Source organism: Harpia harpyja, chromosome 11 (genome assembly GCF_026419915.1).
Source record: "Harpia harpyja isolate bHarHar1 chromosome 11, bHarHar1 primary haplotype, whole genome shotgun sequence".
Lineage (NCBI taxonomy): Eukaryota > Metazoa > Chordata > Aves > Accipitriformes > Accipitridae > Harpia > Harpia harpyja.
In genome coordinates, this window is record NC_068950.1 from 26807561 (window position 1) to 26826469 (window position 18909).

General features: G+C 41.0%; 1 protein-coding gene across 3 annotated transcripts in view; it reads right to left on the minus strand.

Annotated features, from left to right (window-relative positions):
- The window catches only part of MTF2 (metal response element binding transcription factor 2), a 28225-nt gene extending 15784 nt beyond the window's left edge, over positions 1 to 12441 (minus strand). The window contains exons 1-3 of one of the 3 annotated variants that reach the window (XM_052801374.1): positions 12179 to 12441; positions 1209 to 1407; positions 989 to 1070 (exon numbers count right to left, since the gene is read on the minus strand). In XM_052801374.1, the coding sequence (XP_052657334.1) occupies positions 989 to 1070; positions 1209 to 1407; positions 12179 to 12183 (286 nt within the window). In that variant the 5' untranslated portion in view covers positions 12184 to 12441. Of the gene's footprint in view, positions 1 to 473; positions 629 to 988; positions 1071 to 1208; positions 1408 to 12178 lie in introns of those variants that run through there. The other 2 variants (XM_052801376.1, XM_052801375.1) reach the window with 2 other exon arrangements.
- Positions 12442 to 18909: the final 6468 nt, after the last annotated feature.

Below are 18909 nucleotides of genomic sequence, written 5' to 3' on the forward strand. Positions count from 1 at the left end.
AAAAGTTAGCTTGCAAACTGGAAACAAAACTACATCTTGCTCCAATTATACCATGTATCAATCTAAAAATCTGGATTAAAATACAAGTTTCTTAATCTACATGTTGTCATACTCATGCATTAAAGTTTGATAGTTACAATAAATGAATCAAAGATCATAACTAGTACTATACAGAAGCAGAACAGCAGTATCTTAAAAGCTTCTCAGAAATAAAGCCATTGATTTTTTGCTGTTATGAATAGAAAGCTTCTCATGTTAACAGGTGAAGTGCTTAGTTTAAACATCAAAAATCGGCAACAGCCAGATCAGATTTCCATTGCCTTTATATGATGAGGAAATCAGATTTTCAGAAGACCTTGTCACTAAAATTGTCATCCATGCTTCATTAGCATTAGATTATCAAAATACTAGCTACTCCCCAAATATCTGGAAAAAAAAAAAAAGTCAAAGCTAATATACAATAGATGTCTCACTTGATAATTGCACATTTCTTTATCACATGAATACTCCAAAATCTGTAATGGTTTCTTATGTACAACAGTTATGGTGTTACTTTTAAATGTGAAAACTCCACTCAAATCTAGGATTTTTCCAGTCTTTGGTTTCTTTCCACATCATGTTGTTTCAACTGAAAACAATAGGAGGACATAAACTCGGTGTAAATTAGGGCCTGGAGTTTTCTGTTAAGACAGAGTATTATACTCTATCCCCATCCAAATAAACTCAAATGGGATTATTTTTAGAAGTGTTCTCCCCTCCCTGCACGTAGTTACGTGAAAACAAAAAAAAACCCAAAAAAGTAACTGCAATGATAGAGAGTTGTTTGAATTTTTTTTTTTTTTTCCATTTGCCTAATTCATGATCCTGGGTCACATTAAACTATATCACTCTTTAGGATGCAAGAATGTAATAATTTATTTTAACAGATATAGTAATCTAAACAAATACCAAAAATAACAAACAATGACTACTTCACTGAAGTTCTTGCCTGTTTGTATGTCCTTCCAGAGAACCCAGGATTTGGAACTGTCTTCAAATATAATGAAGCAGTTCTGTTTCAGTTTGTTTATCTGAAAAACAAAAATCCAGTGGAAGCCAGAGTAAAAGGACTAAACAGAAGAATGTATTTAATATTGAGACAATAATACTGTAATATTTAACCAACAGATGATACTGTAAGATTCCAGTGAAGTTAAAAAATGGTTTACCTTTTTGATAGTTCCAAGATAAAACAAGCCATCTGACCATCTAGCTAGGACATCCTGACCTTCTTCAAATTTACACAGTGGCTTTTTGGCTTTCTGTCCATCACGTAATGACAGCTTGGTCAGAGATGCTGAGGTCTTATGGCTTCGACGTAAAGGAGACCGCTTATGGACCAGTGAATTACCCACCGCTGTAGAGTCTCTAAAGAAAGGGAAGCAAGGGAAAAGGTAATCAGAATTAGGTTAAAGAAACCATATATTTTAAATATTAATATGACTCACAGCTAGAACTCACTTAGCTAACTTCAGGTAATTAAAAACCTGGTTATGTTTTCAGACTCTACACACCTTTAGTAGCAGTGCCTCTGCTACTGTAAGAGTCCACAAAATTTGAAAGAGGCAAGTTTATATAAAGAAAAAATCTTCTATGAAATTAGCTAGTGTAAATGAGAATGGGGAGACACTAACTTTCCAGCTCAGAGACTCTTCATAAAGTCACCAGAAGCATCAAAGAATGCATCAAAAACATTCAATACAGGATTACTTATGACTAAAACATTAGTCACTCGAGTTGCTGACAGTTTTCTAAAATTTCAAGGTAGCTAAAAAGCCAATTCTAACCACATTACCTCGGTAGGGAGGGTAGTAGTTGACAATTAACGTGGTATTCGGCAGTTAGTTACTTCGAATTAAAATAAAAAACCAAAAGACCCAAAAGACAACACCACCAAAAACATAGGGAGGAAAAAAAAAAAAAAAAAGAAACAAACCAGGTTGAGCACTATGCTAACTCAAGGTCTATATTAACTCAGGTACTTCCAACACAGTATCATGCTTTGCAACTAAGCATAGCTGTAGAGGTTTCCAGCAAAAGAATTTCTACATGTTAAATTTCTAGTGTAAAGTAAGTTTCCTCTCCGTTAGAATCAGAGAGGAAAAACAAAAGATCTTGCAACCTTTCTTCACACATTAAACTCAAAATTATAAATTACTTGAATCAGTAATAATTTTTTCCTCACACAATTCCATAATATATAGCCTATTTATATATAAGTGTGAATATGCTTTTATGTCAGACTAGCTATCAAACACTAGACTCCAAGAGTAAGATACAGAAAATTCTAAAATAAGACCAGATAATTCACAAGAATCTTCATAAGTAATAGGCAGAATTTGAGACTACAAAACAAAGTTAGCATTCCTATATCCAAATGTATTTTCTCTTTAGAAACTAAATGTATGTATAACTATGACAAACACAAGGGACAGATCAGGGAGTTAAATAGGATAGAGTCAATTGAAAGAGCAGTTTCACCTCACTCAAGATAGCTTTGGTATATTATCAGCACCAGAAACATTTGAATTAAATCACAAAGCACCAACAAAACCAGTAAATAAATCAGTGTCCTACACAGTTTCATGAGAATTGCTATTCAGATGTCAGAGAAGTTACTCTGAAGTTTCAAAGAGAAGGGGATCCCTTCTCCCTAAAAAGTTTACTATTTACATTCAATATGAAAATTAAACTGGAATTATAATAGCTTAAAACATCAAAAATACGCAAAAATGCAAAAGTTAATATTCCAGAGAGCAATCAACAGGGTTTTGCATTAAACACTTTAAACCAAGAAGGTTAGACACAAGAAAATTAGACATCTGTTTTAAGCATATTTATAATCAGTGTAAGCCTAAACAATGACATGACAGTAAAAGCAGACATAATGGGCCAGATGAGTGTTCCACCTAGCCCAATAACTCTGGCACCCTCATGCACAACTGGGTCACCAGTTTAAGTCCTGCCTGATCCCAAATACAAAAATATTCAGACAGGTGACTAGGGAAGACCAAAGGAGCAAGGGGGGCGGGGGGGGGGGGGACAACAAAAAAAAACAACCACACCACCAAACCAAAAAACTTAGAACAGCTCTCCTCTCCCAAATATTCTCTAGGTCTCTTACAGAGTGTGGATCCAAAGATCTCAAGCAGCAATATCTTTACTTTTTCTTTTTTCTTTTTCAGTCCTTAATGGAATTTTCTTCTGCAAGTTTTCCTACATGTTTTGCTGAACCTGTAAAGCAGCACTTCTTTTTACTTGTTTCACAGCTGGTACCTTGTCACTTCATTTGACACCTTTCATCACTGCATCAGAAAACTAAACTGTCATTTTTCCATCTTCTCACTTTGTGCCCCAGTAACAATGTTCAGACCCACCCAGCCATATTTCCCAGCTAAAGAATCCTACCAATGCTGCTGCTTCTCATGTGAAAGCTGTTTAAAGTTACCACTGCTTTTCCCCAGTTCTACTCTAACCTCTGATAAATGGGACAGGATGCATTCAGCATTCGAAATAAGTTTACAATAACAGGGCAATAGCATGGCAGCCCAGGCCGTTTTTCATTCTTTGCTCCTTTCCAACTAATAACATTTGTAGCCTTTCCCCCCTCTCCCCCCCACAATCCAGCATTGAATTAAAAATGTCAAAGAATTATTAGAAACTGCAGGTTCTCATTCTAACTGCTCCCAGACTATTGTTTCTCTTCCCACTGGGCGTTGATTGCTTCTGTTTGCACCAGATTTCATTTGCCACTTCATTATCCAGTGACTCAGTAGCTTGAAGTCCTTCTACACTCTCTACATTATTCTGAATAACCTCATACCCTTAGATTATTTCATCATTTAACCTTACCATCTTTTGTACATCACTGCAAGATTTTGCCCCTTATCTTGTACAGTAGCTTAAATTTTTGCAAGGGCCTCTGAAGCAGGACTGCAGCCCTTAGCACTTGGTGCAACCCACGTTTGTTCTACTCTCTCCTTTGTATCTGTACAACCATTTACACAGCCAAGTACCAAACAGGCTCAGAAACAAATGTGTCTGAAGTCAGCCAGGCAAGAGAGCAAAAAAAGGTTTACCTTCATCAGTTTCCCAAACCTTTCCGACTACACACATGTCCCTCTTAGCACAAAGCAAGCAATGTTCAAAGTCTAGGCAAGGCTTGATCAAAGCAGCCTAGAAATAGTTGTGAAACTATAACTTGGTCTCAGCCAATAATTCTTTCCCTGGAAAAGGCTCATCATTACAAAGAATTATAGTATTTAGATACTTCAAATTACATCTATGAATTTGATTTAGCATATTAAATGGTTTAATAAGTTGCCATGTGTAGTTTGAAGCACTTAAATTCATTAGTGCACCTTGAAACTGTTTTACAAGTGTTTTGACAGGACTACTCGCTTCTAGGGGTTCAAAGATTTTCTTTCCAGCTTTTTATCTGGTTTGATTTAAGAGACTAGAGAAAGCAGCTAAAAAGCAGGAATGTTGCTCCTCTTTTCCAGTACTTGAAAAAAGGTGCGAAAGATCTTGCGCAGAATAAGCAAAAAGACACAATCAATTAATTTATTATACACAATCTAGTACAGATTTACATTTAAAAATCAACAACTATTTTTGAGTTTTATATTTTAAAAAGTCTTCAAAAGCATGAGACTTTCTTTTAAATACAGCAGTTTGTCCCATAACTCCATTCAAATTCTACCAAAAATATGTTGTGCATCATTTTCTGGCACAAAGCACTTAAATGAGTCTATACATTGACTTACACAACAGCCTAAATTCACAATAGCTACTTCAGACACTGAAGGATCTTGACACACAGTAAAGGTCCGAGCCAATAAAGCAGACACTTCTCCATTGTCCACATTGCTCTCCGTGGGAGACAGCACTGCTGAAGTGATGACTAAACAGCTCACGAAGTAGCTCCTGCTGTGGCAGTTTATGGTTTATCTAACACAGACTGAAAATAGGGTTAGTTATCACAATAGGCTGACACTAGCTTAACAGTTGCTTTCCACATGGATAAGAAGTTCCTCTTGAGGGAAACATTCCCTCAATGGTTTTGATGGAGATTAAGTGGGAAGAGCTACTGTTTTAACAAGATGACTTTAATTAGCAAGCCATAAGTTACTTGAAGTAGGTGTCTCTGAAGTGCCTTCTAGAAACATGGCACATATCACAAGAAATTCAGTGCAGACTGTAGTGGAGCACCAAGAAGTCACATGTACCATTAAAATAAAATTTCTGTTGGAAGTAAAAATGCAAACTGAGGTTAACTTCTTGCTTGCCAATTTTGAAATTGAAGGTTCCACATTTTCCAGAAACTTGCTTTCAAGTCTTCCATGAAGTCAGCTCCATAGCACCTTCCTACTATACCATTTATAGTTACTAACAAAATTAGTAACCTTTAAGTAACAATTTCCCCACCATCTTAAAAACTTATTTCCAAGAACTTCTCATTGCAAAATATCCAACAGATGTCTTAAGTTTTTCTGAAAAACTTATCCAATATAAAAATCTACTTTATCTCATTTCACTTGCACAGCTAAGCTACACTGCATGTCATACAGCATGTCCAACCTTTACATCCTTTACTCAATACTGGATATGTTGTTGCTGTATTCTTAGTCAAGCACTTAAAACATAAAGAAAGTACTTATGTGCCTATACAACCTTTCAGAAGTTAGTGAGGGAAGTCAGTAAAACGTCTCCGCATGTTGAAATACACTTCAAAATAGAAGTGCACTTTCACCATTTCTTGAGAAGTTGATCTCATGAACTAGTGAAAATGCTCATTGATTTTTCACTTTGGGGTCTAGGTCATAAACATAGATATTCAAGCAAGACAGGCAGAAGACCTTCTATTTATCTACTTAATGAATTAATTTATAATATGCTTCAGCAGCAGGAGATAGCCTGTCATTCTTTGTCAACAGGAATGGCAAACTCCCTCGGAAGGTAAGCTACCTAAATCAGTCTGCTCTGTGAACCATGACAACTCACTATGCAGAGCATTGTATTTATCCAAATTAGATTTGTTAGTTTTGACTTGTTTGTAACTCTTTCTAACCTGTTTATTAGAGGTTAGAAAACTTCAATGTTCATTTGATGCCTCTGACTTCTGTAGCTCCACAGCAATACTACAAAGGAAGAAGCAGAAAAGTTAGGGGAAAAGATGTGAAGAGGCTGGAGGATTAAAAAGGCTGAGCACTCTCCCTTTTGTTTCCAAGTGTCTTTTTCCTCAGCAGCAGTGCCAGGCTAAGGTCATTCATAGTCCTGTACTCCTTCCGTTGTAACAACTGCTGTGAAACAACTCCTGTTAAGAAAAACTCCCTTGACAGAGTTATTTTTTCAGCCATCTCGGTTCACTGCTTTGTTTCACAGAATGGTTTGTCAGCACAACAGAACAAATGCAAACAAGCAACTCAGGACACAAATTCCCTCAACTGGCACCACCAGACTGCGTGACTGTACTATAGACAGTTTCATTGACAATCTATGCAATTTCGGTAAATTTCTTCCAGAAGGGCTGTATGATTCACAGTAACAGATGATAGTTACCCTATGAGTACAGATAGTTTTTGGAAGCCAATTTAAAGATACTAGATTTTAACAACTAAGTGCCCAAAGCATATTAATCCACTGAAGGGTGTGCGTGTGCACACACACACTCCCCCCCCCCCCTCACATAAATCCTAAACCTATCTCAGAACTGGAAAATGTGGTATCACATAGGAGAGGAAGATCTAGTGAAAGAACTTAGAGATAATCAGTTTAAGTTCTGAAAGTGTGACATTACTGCTGATTAATTGCAATTGTTGTGTCTAAAGTTACAAACTAGGCTTTTATTAAACTTTAAAGAAAATTTAATTATGAAGGGTTGTAAAATACCAGCAGTCTGTTCTGCTCTCCTTAAAACAGGACAGTTGACATCTCACAGGGAACGAGGAGGGGCATGGAGGTCTAGCAAGGGCTCAGAACACACAAAACTGAGGGCCATTCACACATGGCTTATCCAATACAGCAGATTGCTCCCCTCCCACCAGCTCTGGAATGACAAGCTGACTTCTCCATAAGCTTTCTATTCAGTTTTCTTTCCCTTAATATGGATTATTTTTCTGATATTTTAAACAAATTAAAGCACCTCACAGAAAGGTCTGGTGACTAGACAAGCCAGGTAAGCAGCAAGCACTCACAGCCAGAAGGCAGCAGAAAAGGGAAACGAATATTTTCCGAGAGCCACAATTTTAGCTGGTTTACCCAGCAGCACATAACCAAGCCCAAGCCATGCTTCCAACATAGCTGCTAACCTGTGACTGGGATCCAGTACCTCTATTAACAGCTGGAGAGGTGCTGGATCCCAGCCACATGTTTCTTCCCACCTTCCTTGCAGCTTCTCTGCCATTTATGAGATCTAATGTCAAACATTACTTGTTCACTTTGTCAACCATACCTACCTCCACCCAAATAGCAAGATTCTGCTGGGCCAAGACGACAGACAGACAGACTTAGCAGGATACTTCCTTTGCCCCATCCTGGAGCCCAAACTTAAGATCAGTCTGAATCAAAAAATAAAAAGTTCACTTTGCTTTTCATAATGGCAACTTTGTTGCAACAGTCACTGTTCCAGTTATACATGAACAATCTATTATATTAGTAAATTGCCATTCATTTCTTTCAAGCAGAGGATCCAGTACAAGTCTAGGTTATAGCCTATCCTTTTGTGCTACTTCACGTAGCCAAATTAATATTGAGCTTCCAGTGTGCCATGTCACAGAACATCTACAAGATACACTTTGAGCTCCTTCTCTCTACACTATTTTGTATTCTGGTACAATCAAAAGCCTAACTTTGAGCTCCTTAACCTTAAACTATTTTGTATTCTTCTACAATCAAAAGCCTAAGCCACATCACCAACTGTACAGAATAAGGATAAAGGGACTTTAACCTGGGCATCCCTCAGTCTAGAAAAGCAGAGAGTAATGGTTGGGGGATAAGAAACACATTCTCAAAATTATTTTCAATTTTTACAGTTGTTTAGGATAACAGAATAATTCAGGTGAGAAGGGATCTCAGGAGTTCTCTCGTCCTGCTCAGCGTAGCATCAGCCATGAGGCCAGAGCAGGTGGCTTTATCCAGTCAGCCCTTGGCAGCCTCCAGTGCGGGGGGGCCACACAACCACCCTGGGCCCCTGTTCCACTGCTGAACCCTCCTCACAGAGAGGGGCAAAAGTTCAGCCCTGGGAACCACAGGCTGGTTAGCCTTGCTTTGGTCTCTAGGAAAGTCATGGAGTAAGTCCTCCTGAAGACATTTCTGGACACATGGAGAGGTGGTGACTAGAAACCATCATCACATATTTACCGAGGATAAATCACAGCCTGACCAACCTGAGCACCTTCTGTGTTAAAAATGGCAGGATTTGTGGACAAGGGGAGAGGAGTCGATGCCACTTACCTCAACTTCAGCAAGGCTGAAGGAATTGCCTGACAGGAACCTAATGAAATTCAGCAGAGACAAAAGCAAAGTCCTGCATCTGAAGGAAGAACCCCAGGCTAAGATTGTCTGGGGGTCTGACAGACAGAAAGCAGAACACAACCCAGCAACATGTCCTGTGAGCAAAGGCAAATGGTATCCTGGGCTATACTAACAGGAACAGAACCAGAAGACTGACGGGAAGCGATTATTTCCTTCTACACAGAATTCGTTAGACAGCATCTAGAATACTGTGTTTTGGTTTTCCCAGCGCAAGAACGTCAAACTAGACAAGCTTGGTGAAGAGCCACCAAGACAGTCAGGGACTGGAACACTTGCCCTATGAGAGGAGGCTGGGGGAACCAGGCTCATTCGGCCTGGAGATTAAAAGGCTTCAGGGAGGCGTAACAGCAGCCTTCCAGCTCCTGTGAGAAAATCAGAGAGATGGAATTATTCACTTCACAGTTGTGTATGGCAGGAAAACAAGAGGTAACACGCATACGCTGAAATAAGAGAGATTCTGATAGGTATGGGGCAGTGGGGAATGTTTCCCCCTCCTCCCCCCATGAGGAGGGTTCAGCAGTGGAACAGGGGCCCAGGGTGGTTGTGTGGCCCCCCCGCACTGGAGGCTGCCAAGGGCTGACTGGATAAAGCCACCTGCTCTGGCCTCATGGCTGATGCTACGCTGAGCAGGACGAGAGAACTCCTGAGATCCCTTCTAACCCCAGTCATCTTTTGACCCTGTGAAGTATGACTGTCCTTAATAAGATTGACTCATGTTATTAAAAAGAGGTAGCCAGCAGGATAAGGGCATTCTCATGTCCACAATACTACAAGCATTTGTGATTTTGGTTTTACTTTCTCACATTCTCCCTCAAGAAATAATAAATAACTAGAAGTGGTTTAATTCTATTTGATATGCAAAGTGAAAGTATTAGTCTTTAAAAGATCATTACATAGTAACATATTTCCCTATATATTTAGTATGCAGGGAAATAAGGGTAGGGCAGTCCTGTACTATAAGAGCCATTTGTCTGGGATTGATCCTGTGTTTGTACACAAAGTGAAGAGGCAGAAGGTAGTATCAGGGAAAGAACAACAGTTATCAGGTAGCAACACACCTTTTCAGACCAGAACTTCCCTCAATTGCATACTTAGCACCTCCTCGAACACAGCAATTGCCTTTTGGGTTTCTACAGTATCCAAATACAGGATGTCCAGCAACATACGTAAGGGAATATGGTATGAGCATGCACCCAAGCAGTAAAAGAGATAACAGACAACATGCTGACTTGCACTGGGGGGAGCCAGGGGTGTGGGGTGGAGAAAAAGGATTTCAGAGGTGATCAAAACCCATAAAGATAAATCTCCTTCTTTAAGGCTAGTCTCCAAAAACAGCAACCTTCATAAGCACTCCATAGAAAGAAATTAAAAATAAATCAATCTAAAAGATAAATAAAGTATTATTGTCCTCCAAGGTATTTAGTGAATGAAATATGTCCAGCTCATTAGGAACGTTCTCATCCTTGGCTCTCTTTCTCTCAAAGAAAATTAAGCCTCTTGATTTCACTCCTCCACAGAGATTATACCTTCTAGGAAGAGACCATTAGCTTGAAATCTAGATTCTTCAAGGTGCAAATTCAACTAGTTTCAGCGCTTTCAGTAACAGGTATTACCCTGCCCGAGGACCCTCCAGCAATACCTGTGGTTTTATAATTCTTCTCCTGTTGTGTTTTACTCAAAGACACACTTCCCCTCCATTTCCTGCAAGGAAGGCCTGTAAAGAAGGTGAAACCAACTCTGCAGCAAGCTCAGAGGTCAGTCACACAAAAAGCACTGTCAATTCACAAACTAAGGGAAGATTCACATTGAATTCTAGTCACACGTGTTTCTTCCCTCCAAGCTTTCTCCTCCACAACTAGCATGAGGAGCACAAAATATGCTTTAAAGCATTTTAGGTGCCTCTAGTACTATATTCATTCACATCTATCTCCAGAGAATACAGAAGTTCACTCTCCACTAGGAAATGAGCTGCAACTTATTTGTTACAGCTGCTCTTCTCAAAAACTTTACCTGATCTCCTAATGCAGGGAAGGACAAACGTGACTGTATCCAAGGCCACCCTTGATACTAACTACCAGTGCATATGTCTTTCACCTATTTAAAAAAAAAATAATATATACCTCAACAACTGGTGACTAGCCATATTAAGCCAACTTTTGATAAGCATCTACATCTGATTTAAAATTCCTCCCAGAGTAGAAAAGACAAGATGTTGAGAAGCCACAGATCTCTATTTGACAGATTAAGAGTTAACTGTGGAAAACATTACTACATTATACTCTCAGTATAGATCCAACATTTTACCAGCTTGTAGCTCCTTGCAAAGATCCTTCTCGCTTTCACTACTTTATCGCGCACCTTCTTTCATTTTTTTAATCTTTGCTCTCCCTTACTCTCCTTCCATTAAAAAGCTATGAACCTATTAACCTGTATTCTAGTACTACAGAAACTAAGTTTTTTTCTTCTTTTAACCTCAAATGCTTTCAAATTAATTGTAATTTGAGCTCTCAAAAAAAGGGACAAACATTAACATGTTAACTTTTACCAACCTGAAGACCAAAAGAAAAAACAACAGGGGAACTGTTTTCTTATTATCACGTGCTTTTGACAGTTTAGGTATAAAGCATTAATTGATCACTTTCCCTTACACTAAGTCAGGAGAAAATCATGCTATTATCCATTACTACGTTTGACCTTTTAAAGTCATGAGCAGGGCCTAACTAACAGAAAGAAATTCAAGAAACAAGCATAATGCTACACTGCTTTCCTGGCAGGCTCTTTCATTTAACTATGCAGGCCCTCTCCTTTAAATAGCACCCAGATACTTCATGGATGGATGATAAGCCCTAGTATTTCAACACTAGTATCAGCGTCCAGAGCATCCAATACAGCACCATATTGTTCTCTGACTAACAAAAGTATCAACCTATTCTTCCTACAGAAGTCAAATACCAAAGAAAAGATGTTATCGCGCATCCTTTCAGCCTGCAACAGTTACCATATTTTAGTGGACCAAAAACGTAAGCTTCCAAGCACGTTCGAATTGTCTAGCTTGACAGAGACGAAAAGGTGAGGCGTTGCAAACAAAAAAAGAAACCAAAAACAAAGTTACCAGCGAACACCACCACCTCTTTTGTGCTGCTCTCTCCGCTCTCGAGCAAACGCAGCCTACTCGGACAACATCCTTCAACGAGAAGATAAAAATACAGCTGGCGCAAGCCTAATCGCAGCCCCACCGCTGCGGCACCTCCACGGACCCCGTTAGACGGCCTACCGCCTCCGTTCCCTTTGTTTTGGTCACTGAAGAGCACCACCGACCCCTTACTTGCCTGCCAGCGTCCGCCTCGGAGGGAGCTTCCTCCCCCTCCCCCAAAGGCCTCCGGCCCCCCCCGCGCCGCAGCGGGGCCCCTCGCACCCCCTCCCCGACGGGCGGCGCGGCCGCCACGGCGGGGGGGGGAAGGGGGGGGAGGGGGGGGGGATGCGGCACCGGCGACCCAAGCTGCGGGGCGCGCCCGCCGCCCGCCCCCCGCCCCCCGCGCGGGGCCCGGCCGCCACTCCCTCCACCCCCCCGCCGCCGCCGCGGCCCGCCCCCCCCACCCCTCACCTCATTCGGTCTCTCCAGTGGTGCCAACCGCCTCATACAGGGAAATCAGCGAGCTCAGGAGCCTCCCCCCGGCGCCCCGGTACGGCCGGGCCCTCGGTGCGCGGAGGGACCCCCCCGAGCACGGACCCCGCGGCGCAGCGGAGGAAAGGCGGCGGGGGAGGGGTCAGACCCGCTTCACAGACAGCCCGGCTCCACCGTAGCCCCTCGCCATTTTTGTTTCCCGCGGAGGAGAAGCTGGTGCATTCTGGGAGCACAAAGGGCCTCGGCCCCGCCCCGGCGGGCCCCGCCTGCGCCGACAGGCAGCTCCTGGGCCAGGGGGCGGGGAGGAAGAGCGCCGCGGCGGAAGGACACAGGTGAAGCCGAACCTTTGCCGCTGGTGAACAAAGAGGGACTACTTTAGGCGTGCTCGCCGAAGGAGAGATCCCTGCCCGCCGCCCGGGACTCGTTGCGGCAGTGCTGTGGGGTGCGCGGTGCCCCGCTAGCAGCCGTCTATTGTTCCCGCCGCACCTGCGGGGAAGGCGGCCCGGGCCCGGGCAGCGCCGCTCGCCCCGCCGCACCCGGCGGCCCTGGGGGTCCCCCGCCCGGGCCCGGGCTCGGGCTCGGGGCCGCGGCGCAGCTCCCTGCCTCGGTGGGGGTTAGCCCTGGTATCTAGAATGATCCAGGGAGGGCAGGAGGGGACCCCGGCTTCGTGGCCGGCGAGGCCCGGCCCGGCCCGGCCCAAGTACCGGAGGCTGCTGCCGCCAGTTCGTTGGTACCAAGGGCACGGGGCAGCGGGCTGAACAGAGTGCTCCTCTGCAGTGACAGTCACCAGGATACTGCCATTTTAGGAGATGAGCTAAACCTTGGTTTCTGTTTGTAGTGGTAGCTGTCTTAGTTAAGCGAAACAGGCTTTTCACTTTCTGTCACTGAGCATGGCTTGGTTTTGAGAATAGTTTTTTAGACTATAGGATTGGACTAGTCCCGTAGTCCCCGTGATTAAAAGCAGCGATTGCCCAATACAGCGGTGTCATATGTTACAAAGCTTGCCCTAACCACATAAGGGCAGTTACTCGGCGCAATATTGAAATGCAAATACTTAGTAGATCAGATCTCACCGACTGGTGTAACAGACACTTCGGGGAGTGGCTGAGTTCAGTGGAGTGGAGGGTGAATTTCCAGTTCCCAGCTCTGTCCCGCTCCTGCTGCCTGCGGTCTCACAGTCTTCTTCCCTCACGGGATAAGCCACTGAAAAGAAGACACTGGATCGGTTTGCCATCCCGGGGAGGGAAGCTGGGGCAGAGCAGCAGAGTACAGCCTCGTCTGGCCAACTCCTGGTTACGTCAGAATAAAGCAATATTTATGATCAAAATCTCTTGTTCACAGTTGTCTTAAATACAAGTTTTAGGGGATAGCTCTCCCCTGTATGTGCTAACTAGACACTGTTCAGTAATCATGATGGTTTACTGCTAAAAACAGGTTTGCAAAACACAAGGGCCCCTGGCTGCTTTTGGCAGATTTTCACATACTGCGAACAGCAGTCACGTACCACTAGTGCTAAAGGCAAAGAAGGGTCACCAGCAGGAGGAATAAAATTGCACTCAATCTGAGATATACCTGCATGCAGGTTTTTACTTTTTAATCACAACAGTCATGCGAGAACCAGTGTTCAGCTAAGTTAAAAAGCAAACTTCCTAGTCAGCAACAGAATAAACATGATTGAACATCAATAATTGCCTCCCTCGCAACTTACTTTTTTTAGTGTCGTACTTGGAGGGTCTTACCAGCCTTGTCCTGCTGTATCTTTCAAACTACTTAAATCAAAACTTGTCAAAGTAGAATCACTCCCCTATAATGTAAACTTTTTCACCACCAGCACCAAAAAACCCCCACAAACCCAACACAAAAGCTCCTGACCAGCAAGACACATGCTAGCTCTACCCTCCTTGTCCTTAGAATATTGTTCCCAAAAGCAGTTTGCATAACCCCATTGCAGAATTGCAGAGCTGCATGGCCGCATCCTATCCATAAAGTACTACTTGTCACAAAGCTAGGAGTTCCTGCTGCACTAGCGTTATCTGAGGGCAGCACAAAAAGAAGCTAGGAATCCCTACGTTATATAACAATAATTAGGGTTTGATAAACTGATTAGATTGCTATTACAGGGATTGCACTAGTTAGGCCAGAACGCACCTCCCAAAGCATGTTACGATTAGCTTTATTACCACAAACAGCAGACTGTATCAGTATTATCCCACAAGCTAGATTCTACATAATATCTTTCTCCCATAATATCTGAGAAGTACAATATGACCTCATAGCCAAACACCAAATAAAACCATTTTAAACCCTGTATCCTTTAAGGCCAGCTATTACTGATAGCTAGAAAAATTCCAAGCCATGTACCTGCCACATACACATCTCGCCCCCCACCACCTTAATTTAGTAACTGGTACTATAACATCCTTTTTTAATCAGTCTAGCAGGTAACTGAATCTCCATCTGACAGGAAGCCCCTTTCTAGAGCCGTGACTGTGTGACTCCTACCCATCCGATCCATCTGCTAGACCAAGTCAGTCAAATGGCTGAGGTATATGTAGACACAGGGTGACTTAAGTTCAACAACTTGTACTCTAGGAGGAGAAATTGCACTGGAAGAGGCACTTTCATTGTTCCTTTGCCCAACCTGACCAGATTATTACAGGATTGGGGATCTTACTGGAAATGTGCAAATGATCCTTTATAAATGGTTTTCAAGTCAAAATGCTCAAATCAGCAAACCTATATTTGCAGCAGAAGGAGGATCCTTGTTAATCACTGGCATATGTGGGGCAAAGAAATCAACAGCAATAGTAAAAAAGCTACTTTAAACACTCCTTCCATAATTCCCATTACTCTACTATGAGACATGTATGATTAATCTGATTTGGAGCAAGTTAGAGTCTTTGCTTTCTACTCAGTGCTCGTAGTAAACAACCAGTTATTTATTCTGTTAACATATGGCAAGACTGTATGTCATGACTTTAGAATGAGCTTTCCCGCCTTACTTTCTTTTTTGTCTTCCGCTAATACCTCAAAAGTATTTGAACATACAGTTTAACCAATCTCTCCTGTTGTGTTTTCAATTCCAGACATATTATGTATGTACTTTGAGGCACAGAGTGACCAAAGCCAAATTAAATTACTTTCCCTCCAATGTCAGTAAGGGCTTTCTTGTATAGAAGTTTCAGGAAAAGAATAGTCTTTGATTATCTAACAGATTCTGCTTAATACTAGATATGTTCAGCTTTATTCCATGTCATCTCATAAATAGCTGATTTCAGAAAGGAGCTAAAGAATAACAGCCTAGCACTGTCTTTACCTCTGTTTATATTTGTCCACATAATGTGAGACAAGCTCTTGCCACAAAGACATGCAAAAGCAAAGTCTTGGCTTTTTTAAAATGTATCTTGCCTTGCTGGCACAGCAGAGAAAAATTAAGTTTCATATTCAAAATGTAAATTCCCTGATACCTGGTAGAGATGGATAAATTTGAAGAGTCAGAAACAGTGGCATTTCCCTTAGCCAAGGGCCCTTCTCTCAAATGCTAACATATTTTTTAAAGGCTGGTGTTATGTTTATATACTTTCCTTGCTACAATGGCCACATAAATATTAAACAAGCAAAGCAAAACACACAAAAACCAAAAGTGTAAGTCAGCAGTACATGTAGATGAGAGCACCAACTGCTGCACAGTATTATTTTCCATTACCTTATTGTATCACACAACGTCAAAATGATACCCTTGAACAAGACAATACTGTAAAGCTTATCCTTGTACAGATGGTTGTCATGACCACAATTCAGTAAGGAAGGAAAATTAGATCCCAGGCCATTTTCTGTGCATTGTTTAACCAGGGAAACAGTGAGGAAGCTCACCTGGGATCTTCCTATGTTAAATCAAGATAAATATGATACATCTATTTTTACATAAACATAATAATTAGTGAGACAATGCACATGTGCTGCATTTATTATGGCTCAACTTAGAAAAGAATATTCAATTTCAAAATTTAAAAAATAGGTAAGTGGTGTTTTAAGATATAAAGAAATTTGTATTAATTGTCTTACAACTAGCTAACAGTTGTTATCATAAAATTACAGTAATTCTATCTGTATACTAAAGATATAAAAATAGCACTGAAAACATTTTAAAATAGACATCTTTACATATTTTTATAGACAGACAGGCATATGAATAATTTTTCATTCTCATGTATCAACAATACAGAGGAAAATAATATTACTGGCTGTAAGGTACTCTGATACTGCTCTTCACACAGAAACCCTTTTTTTCTAGTAAAAGAACTTTGCCATTCCCATCTTTTTTGTCTTCTCAGAGTTCAGGAAATCCTGTAAAAACCTGTCCTGTACTCCATCATCTTCTTGTGAATGTCAGGATCTTGCTTGATGAATCTTAAACTGTAAATATCCTTTTAAATGTGTTCACTGTTGTGGTCATTGTTGACCCAATTTAGCCAGTCAAATACTATTTTTTTCTGTTAAATTAAATGTACAGAAAAACAACATATTTGCACCACTAATCCTAAGCAATTATTTCTTCATTCTTATCTCCTTAATATTAACAATTTACTGCTTGTAACTTTTGAAGATAGAATATTATGAGAGTATTGCAGTCCTATTTTTGACTGTTAAGTCTCTAAAGTGCTTCTGCAACACATGCGTTAAACAGCAATTACTGAGTGGGTTAGTATATGATCTGTTTGTATCACAATCTTTATTAGCCTTTGAACTAAGCCACATTTAAATTTGAAAACCACTAGAAGGTTGTTTACCTTCTAAAAAGTAACAATTAGCAATCTAACTGTACTTTAAATCCTTCCCTGGCACTATTACTCATAGCACCAAAGACTTAAAAAACCCAAAAACTATGGGTGTTAGCTCTGCATCTAGTAACAGACACTTCAGATGCTTGAAAAAATGTCAAACAAGCTGCAACTTAAAAAGTCCTTAATACCTGATTCACTTAAAATTTTATTACAGATGTGTAACCTTTCCAAAATTACTTGTAAAACGTAAGTCAGGATTTTGTATGACTGAGTCGTCTTTGGTAGGTAGATAGATGCTTCAGGTGCTCTATAGTTCACAAAGCACTTACAAGCTATTAAATGTTCACATAATTCTAATATAAGACCTTAGTTATTCCTAATTTGCAGTTCATACCCTGCCATGGCTGAAATCTCTCTGTTTGCTGGAAGTGGCTGAACAAGAAGCAATCCCTCAATTCACGTATGTATAACAGTGGAAAAAAAAACCACTTGTGATAGACTGAGATATTCAAGGACTGAAATAGTAAGAGCTTGAGACATAGTGTTTCTACATTATTTACAACATCTTTGAGTATGCTAGCTAGAGTGGGAAAGGCTTTTATTGTGAGAGAGTATGTGTCTCATCTATCTCAGTTATACTAATGCTTTTTTTGTACCTGAAGACAGCGAGTGAGGTCCGAAGGAAAAAAAATAAGTGCTTGGCTAGGTTTGGCCTTGCTCAGGGTGCTTATGTATGAGTTACTGTGTTCTTACTGGGAATACTGTCTTTTCTATATTGAAGACTTATAAGCATATGTAGCATTATTTTAGCTTCAGAAAATAGCTGTGAGAGAACTGCAGCTTATTGCTATTCTAGCTAGTGGGAATTTTGTGAAGGTATGCAAGCGCAGTCCTGAGTAATCTTTCTTCCTGTCTTTTTCTTGTGAGACCAGTGCATAAAAATATGAGCTTATTACTCGGAGTTGGAATTTCAGAGAGGTTTACTACTCTCTCTGCACTGTCATTGTGCTGCCGTGGTCATATAATCACCTTCTTTCAGAAAACAAACAGCTGCCAAGACTTGAAATTTTGGTTAATTGCCTGGATCAGAAAGAGATTCTGGTTCCCAAACTCCCTGAGAATTCAGTCATGCACCGGTGTGATGCGTTCCTTCCCCTACTCTCTAAGCACAGATCTGAAAGCAGTTACCGAAGCCCTAGTGACTAGAGTTAAAATGCATAGTCAGCATTTCAGAGTTAAAGCCTAAGCAAGCATTTTATTTGTTCATTTTAACTATGTTCTATGGATCTGCAGAACTAATTGCAGTCTCAAAAGTTTTACATTGTGATGGGTTGTATCATAACTGCTTGAAGACTGTGGCACCATACAGTTTTATGGCAAGGTTTTGTCCGTCAGCATCTATGCTCCTTTGTGGACTGCAAAAATGTCTGCTAGAGCAGAATTTCCAGCTCTTGTGTGGTTAAATTTTGTAGCAGTACAGACCAGACTTACCTCTTAACTCTTAAACTGAAGTAAAGAAATGTTTAATGGCCCCTCAGGACACAGTTACATGGCGGAATATTGCCATTTCATCTGTGGTGAAAAATCTGTTCTGGACATCAGTCTGGCCGGAGGGAGAATTAGTACAGCATTCCTTCTGCTCTCCCACCACCTGGAATGCAGTATGGGCCTTCTCACAAGCTTTCAGCAGACCTGCCAAGTCCCACTCACATGGAAAGTCCTCACTTCTCTTATTTTTTTCCTTAATAGCATCTCTTTATCTGATGAAGATGGAGACCGAATACTTTTGAACAGTGCAGCATGACAGGATCCAGCTAACACTTACAGCTGTTTGCAGTCCGGTGAATTCTGACATTACAGTGACCTGCTTCATAGCACTAAGTAGTATAAACTAACCCGACAACAGTAGTAAATGGTTTTCTGCTG